General features: G+C 52.0%; 1 protein-coding gene across 1 annotated transcript in view; it reads right to left on the bottom strand.

Annotated features, from left to right (window-relative positions):
* Nucleotides 1-7500, bottom strand: part of LOC124018027 (arginine-glutamic acid dipeptide repeats protein-like) — a 276902-nt gene that overhangs the window by 84128 nt on the left and 185274 nt on the right. Inside the window, exon 3 of the mRNA XM_046333281.1 lies at nt 7190-7260. Coding sequence (XP_046189237.1) covers nt 7190-7260 — 71 coding nt within the window. The remainder of the gene's footprint in view (nt 1-7189; nt 7261-7500) is intronic.

Genomic DNA, 7500 nt, shown 5'->3' with positions numbered 1-7500 from the left:
TGGCTGGCTGGCTGGCTGGCTGGCTGGCTGGCTGGCTGGCTGGCTGGCTGGTTGGTTGGCTGGCTGGCTGGTTAGACTAACGGAGGTTGTTTGCTCGTTGATTTTAGTTTGGCTGGCTGGTTGGTTGGTAGGCTGGCTGGTTGGTTGGCTGGCTGGCTGGCTGGTTAGACTAACGGAGGTTGTTTGCTCATTGATTTTAGTTGGGCTGGCTGGCTGGCTGGACTAACGGAGGATGCAGTGCGTTTCAGACAGCTGCTGGAGCAGGGGGTATAGAGAACAAGGTGACAGCTGGTACAGCGTCTCTGGTCACACACATGCAGATGGCTGTTTATTAATTACAGGAGTGAGGAGAGATGATGGAAGAAAGAGCGAGAGAGCGGAGACAGAGATTCACCATTGTAAATACAACCTATATTAATCTGTTTATTGATTTTCCAATTCATACTTCAACTATTTGCACATTGTGACAAAACTGTACATAGTCAATATAACATTTGCAATGTCTATTATTTTCAAAACATTCCCATGCCAATAAAGCCCTTTGAATAGAGAGGAGTGCTCGAGAGACCAGGCAGAGAGACCAGGCAGAGGGCGAGAGACCAGGCAGAGAGACCAGGTAGAGAGACCAGGCAGAGAGAGACCAGGCAGAGAGACCAGGCAGATGTCGAGAGACCAGGCAGAGGGTGAGAGACCAGGCAGAGAGACCAGGTAGAGAGACCAGGCAGAGGGCGAGAGACCAGGCAGAGAGACCAGGCAGAGAGACCAGGCAGAGGGCGAGAGACCAGGCAGAGAGACCAGGCAGAGAGACCAGGCAGAGGGCGAGAGACCAGGCAGAGGGCGAGAGACCAGGCAGAGAGACCAGGTAGAGGGCGAGAGACCAGGCAGAGAGACCAGGCAGAGGGCGAGAGACCAGGCAGAGGGCGAGAGACCAGGCAGAGAGACCAGGTAGAGGGCGAGAGACCAGGCAGAGAGACCAGGCAGAGGGCGAGAGACCAGGCAGAGAGACCAGGCAGAGGGCGAGAGACCAGGCAGAGGGCGAGAGACCAGGCAGAGAGACCAGGCAGAGAGACCAGGCAGAGAGACCAGGCAGAGGGCGAGAGACCAGGCAGAGAGACCAGGCAGAGGGCGAGAGACCAGGCAGAGAGACCAGGCAGAGGGCGAGAGACCAGGCAGAGGGCGAGAGACCAGGCAGAGAGACCAGGCAGAGGGCGAGAGACCAGGCAGAGGGCGAGAGACCAGGCAGAGAGACCAGGCAGAGGGCGAGAGACCAGGCAGAGAGACCAGACATGGAGACCAGGCAGAGGGCGAGAGACCAGGCAGAGAGACCAGGCAGAGAGACCAGGCAGAGAGACCAGGCAGAGGGCGAGAGACCAGGCAGAGAGACCAGGCAGAGAGACAGGGAGAGAGACAGGGAGAGGGCGAGAGACCAGGCAGAGGGCGAGAGACCAGGCAGAGGGCGAGAGACCAGGCAGAGGGCGAGAGACCAGGCAGAGAGACCAGGCAGAGAGACCAGGCAGAGGGCGAGAGACCAGGCAGAGAGACCAGGCAGAGGGCGAGAGACCAGACAGAGAGACCAGACATGGAGACCAGGCAGAGGGCGAGAGACCAGACAGAGAGACCAGACATGGAGACCAGGCAGAGGGCGAGAGACCAGGCAGAGAGACCAGGCAGAGAGACCAGGCAGAGAGACCAGGCAGAGAGACCAGGCAGAGGGCGAGAGACCAGGCAGAGAGACCAGGCAGAGAGACAGGGAGAGAGACAGGGAGAGGGCGAGAGACCAGGCAGAGGGCGAGAGACCAGGCAGAGGGCGAGAGACCAGGCAGAGAGACCAGGCAGAGAGACCAGGCAGAGAGACCAGGCAGAGGGCGAGAGACCAGGCAGAGAGACCAGGCAGAGGGCGAGAGACCAGGCAGAGAGACAGGGAGAGGGCGAGAGACCAGGCAGAGGGCGAGAGACCAGGCAGAGTGCGAGAGACCAGGCAGAGAGACGCGGCAGAGTGCGAGAGACCAGGCAGAGAGACGCGGCAGAGGGCGAGAGACAGGGAGAGGGCGAGAGACCAGGGAGAGGGCGAGAGACCAGGCAGAGGGCGAGAGACCAGGCAGAGAGACCAGGCAGAGAGACCAGGCAGAGAGACCAGGCAGAGGGCGAGAGACCAGGCAGAGAGACTAGGCAGAGGGCGAGAGGGAAAAGAAAGAGGCTGATGTAACCTGTTGTCTCTCTCTCCCTGGACAATTTGGCATATTTCTGTTAGACAGAGACCTCTGGAAGCACACTTCATCAAGCTGTAGATGAGACTCAAACACTGTGTTATTAGTGTGAGTCCTCAGCCATCTCTCTCCCTCTATCTGCAATCTGATTAAAGCACTGCTGCTAAGGATACACACACACACACACACACTTCCCACACACACACACACACACTGCTTCTTCCTCCCTGAGCCATGTGGCCCCAGCAGTGACCTCCCATCATCACCCGGCCTCCTCCCCTGGGGCCTCCTTCCCGGGCCCCTCATCCACAGCTCATAGACAGAGGCGCCTCATGTTAATATAGATATGAGAGGGGGTTGTAGTAACATCTTAATGGTGCTTCATTTGGACTAAGTGGAAGCCCTGCTAGAGTCTTAGTAGAAACCCCGCTACAGAATCTCAGTAGAAACCCCGCTACAGTCTTAGTAGAAACCCTGCTACAGAGTCTCAGTAGAAACCCCGCTACAGAGTCTTAGTAGAAACCCCGCTACAGAGTCTTAGTGGAAACCCTGCTACAGAGTCTTAGTGGAAACCCTGCTACAGAGTCTTAGTGGAAACCCCTCTACAGAGTCTTAGTGGAAACCCCGCTACAGAGTCTTAGTGGAAACCCCGCTACAGAGTCTTAGTGGAAACCCTGCTACAGAGTCTTAGTGGAAACCCTGCTACAGAGTCTTAGTAGAAACCCCGCTACAGAGTCTCAGTAGAAACCCCGCTACAGAGTCTCAGAAGAAACCCCACTACAGTCTTAGAAGAAACCCCACTACAGAGCAGCCATAAATATTATCTGTTGCAGCTTTCAAAACCAGTGCACCTGCAGTGCAGGCAGCACCGTAAAAATATGTGTGTTTGTTGCTGAGCCAGGAAAACAAAGTAAGCATACTCCCTCGTCCCCATTGAGGAGCAAGCTCTTTATGAAGCAGCAAATTACAATCTCGAAAAAAGGAAATTCAGACAATTTGGAGGTGAAAACATACTCCTTAAAATCAAATATGTTTTAAATTGCTTCTTCATTACATCCATTAAAGTCTCAGACAATTGTCTCCGTAAAATATTCAACACAATCAATCTCTGATCATCGGCTAGCAACAATAGACACGATCAGATATATCATTTGATTGGCCGCCTCCTCACACAGAAACACATTTTCCAGGTCGTCTAATTGAGAAAGAAACATCAATCCACATATACACCTCACACTACTCTACTTCGCAGGAAAATAACTCCAGGAATTCTCTGTCTGTTTCCTCTGTTTGCTAAACCATTAAAGTCCAGTACCTACTGTAACATAAATGACCACAACGTTCGAGTTGTGACATTGGACAGAGAAATGTAATAGATTGTGACTTGCATATCGTCATACCATCCTTCTCTCATCCTGGGATTTACGCTATTACTGGCATAGAACACGGGGGCTTAAAAAGCAAAACCCCATTGGGCCTCTACCAGAATGCTAACAAAATTAGCACAAACTAATAGCAAGATAAAATATTTTTTATATATATTTTTATTTCACCTTTATTTAACCAGGTAGGCTAGTTGAGAACAAGTTCTCATTTGCAACTGCGACCTGGCCAAGATAAAGCATAGCAGTGTGAACAGACAACACAGAGTTACACATGGAGTAAACAATTAACAAGTCAATAACACAGTAGACAAAAAGGGGAGTCTATATACATTGTGTGCAAAAGGCATGAGGAGGTAGGCGAATAATTACAATTTTACAGATTAACACTGGAGTGATAAATGATCAGATGGTCATGTACAGGTAGAGATATTGGTGTGCAAAAGAGCAAAAAAGTAAATAAATAAAAACAGTATGGGGATGAGGTAGGTAAAAATGGGGTGGGCTATTTACCGATAGACTATGTACAGCTGTAGACTAAATAGACGCTGTCCGCTAAATGCTAACAAACTAAAATGAAGGTCAAACTAATTGCAACGACGGGGACGTCCAGCTCTAAGTTGTACGGATTTTCATATCATCATACAGTCCTTCTCATCCCCGGGATTTACGGTATTACCGGCATAGCACAAAAGGGGGTGCTAAAAACACAAGAAAAGCCCATTGGGCCTCTATTACCAGAATGCTAACAACATCTGCACAAGCTAATAGCGAAATCAAATAGATGCGGTTTGCTAATGCTAACAAGCTAAAAACGAATATAACTCATTGCAAAGACAGGCAAATCCAGCTCATAGTTATACAAGCATAGCTAGTAGCTACCATTTCAGTGAGTGTGGACATTTACAAGTGCAAGTGAACGAGAGAAATTGTGCAAATGAACAAAATTGTGATGTTTTTCTGAAGGAACAGCAGCATGTGCCCACAGACCAGAGGACGGACTCACCAATAGAAAAACGCTAGTAGGAAGAACAAGGAAAAAACTGGCAGCTGTACAGATAACACATCCAGAGCTGTTTGACTTCTGGCAGAAAGCCACTATAAGATGGCTGATTGAATACTAGTGAACTTCACCTCATGTACACCGGACAACAGAGACTCCCTGATAGAACTACAACGCTACGGACTCACCAGCTGATGGAACTACAACGCTACGGACTCACCAGCCGATAGAACTACAACGCTACGGACTCACCAGCCGATGGAACTACAACGCTACGGACTCACCAGCCGATAGAACTACAACGCTCACCAGCCGATAGAACTACAACGGACTCACCAGAACCGGACTAGAACTACAACGCTACGGACTCACCAGCCGATAGAACCAACGCCGGATAGAACTACAACGCTACGGACTCACTCCGATAGAACCAGCCGGACTCACCATGAGAACTACGGACTCAACGATAGAACTACGGACTCACCAGCCGATAGAACTACAACGCTACGGACTCACCAGCCGATAGAACTACAAACGGACTACGACAGACTCACTCACCAGCCGATAGAACTACAACGCTACGGACTCACCAGCCGATAGAACTACAACGCTACGGACTCACCAGCCGATAGAACTACAACGCTACGGACTCACCAGCCGATAGAACTACAACGCTACGGACTCACCAGCTGATAGAACTACAACGCTACGGACTCACCAGCTGATAGAACTACAACGCTACGGACTCACCAGCCGATAGAATACAAGAACTCACCAACGAACTACGGACTCACCAGCTGATGGAACTACAACGCTACGGACTCACCAGCTGATAGAACTACAACGCTACGGACTCACCAGCTGATAGAACTGCAACGCTACGGACTCACCAGCTGATAGAACTACACGGACTCACCAGCTGATAGAACTACAACGCTACGGACTCACCAGCTGATAGAACTACAACGCTACGGACTCACCAGCTGATAGAACTACAACGCTACGGACTCACCAGCTGATAGAACTACAACGCTACGGACTCACCAACTCCCACCGTCTCCCGTTGTGCTATTTACAAACAAACACAGAACTGTTCAACTGTTCTGGGGCACTACGGCAAGCTTCATGATGTGAAACAAGGTGAAATGTACAACGCCATCGTCTTCATCTCCTGACGTATTGCACAAGTTGACTGCAGGTTTTAACTTAAAAAGTAGCTGCAAATATTTACATTTATTGAAAAACATCAAAGAAATAGTTTTGACGGTATTAAAAAAAAACATCCTGTGGCGTTTTTCCGTATTTACGGTATACCAACCAAGGACAGCGCAGGAAATAACCACTAGGAACGCATGGGTAAGAACCAACGGTTGATATACAGGGAGTCAGATGTCCCCTGTTCGACTTCAGTCTGCACGGTGACAGATGACTCTACATCCACATGCTTAACTCACCATCTGCCTTCCATAAAACACAGAAAAGAGGCCGTCTGCATTTCCCCCAAAACATACGAATGATAATAACACCCACATCAAAGAGCTGTTTGAAGGGCCTTTACCACCAGGCATTCCAACAACAGTGGTGGGGCCTGCAGTTAAGAGCAGGCTAGGGGTGACTGAGGGTTAGTGATAGAGCCCTGCTCAGGGGCCAGGGTTATAGGGACAGGGATAGAGCCCTGCTCAGGGGCCAGGGTTATAGGGACAGGGATAGAGCCCTGCTCAGGGGCCAGGGTTATAGGGACAGGGATAGAGCCCTGCTCAGGGGCCAGGGTTATAGGGACAGGGATAGAGCCCTGCTCAGGGGCCAGGGTTATAGGGCCAGGGTTAGAGCCCTGCTCAGGGGCCAGGGTTATAGGGACAGGGATAGAGCCCTGCTCAGGGGCCAGGGTTATAGGGACAGGGATAGAGCCCTGCTCAGGGGCCAGGGTTATAGGGACAGGGATAGAGCCCTGCTCAGGGGCCAGGGTTATAGGGACAGGGTTAGAGCCCTGCTCAGTCAGGGGCCAGGGTTATAGGGACAGGGATAGAGCCCTGCTCAGGGGCCAGGGTTATAGGGACAGGGTTAGAGCCCTGCTCAGTCAGGGGCCAGGGTTATAGGGACAGGGATAGAGCCCTGCTCAGGGGCCAGGGTTATAGGGACAGGGATAGAGCCCTGCTCAGGGGCCAGGGTTATAGGGCCAGGGTTAGAGCCCTGCTCAGGGGCCAGGGTTATAGGGACAGGTTTAGAGGGTTATAGGGACAGGGTTAGAGCCCTGCTCAGGGGCCAGGGTTATAGGGCCAGGGTTAGATCCCTGCTCAGGGCCAGGGTTATAGGGCCAGGGTTAGATCCCTGCTCAGGGCCAGGGTTATAGGGACAGGGTTAGAGCCCTGCTCAGGGCCAGGGTTATAGGGACAGGGTTAGAGCCCTGCTCAGGGGCCAGGGTTATAGGGACAGGGTTAGAGCCCTGCTCAGGGGCCAGGGTTATAGGGACAGGGTTAGAGCCCTGCTCAGGGGCCAGGGTTATAGGGACAGGGTTAGAGCCCTGCTCGGGGCCAGGGTTATAGGGACAGGGTTAGAGCCCTGCTCGGGGACAGAGGAAGGAAAAGGCTAGTACTCACCAGTTTAAAATCCTGAATGCTACATATGAAGTAGGGAGTGTTGGGCCTGCGGCTCTCCATATATACACAATCTGAAACAGAGAGAGAGACAGTTACAGGATGATAGGCAGAGTAGACAGCAGCAGCTCTAGCTTTGTGAGAGGGGGCGGGACTCTGCGTGAGAGGGGGCGGGACTCTGCGTGAGAGGGGGCGGGACTCTGCGTGAGAGGGGGCGGGACTCTGCGTGAGAGGGGGCGGGACTCTGCGTGAGAGGGGGCGGGACTCTGCGTGAGAGGGGGCGGGACTCTGCGTGAGAGGGGGCGGGACTCTGC

The sequence above is a fragment of the Oncorhynchus gorbuscha genome, linkage group LG03 (genome assembly GCF_021184085.1).
Source record: "Oncorhynchus gorbuscha isolate QuinsamMale2020 ecotype Even-year linkage group LG03, OgorEven_v1.0, whole genome shotgun sequence".
NCBI lineage: Eukaryota > Metazoa > Chordata > Actinopteri > Salmoniformes > Salmonidae > Oncorhynchus > Oncorhynchus gorbuscha.
This window is presented reverse-complemented; position numbering and strand designations above follow the sequence as displayed.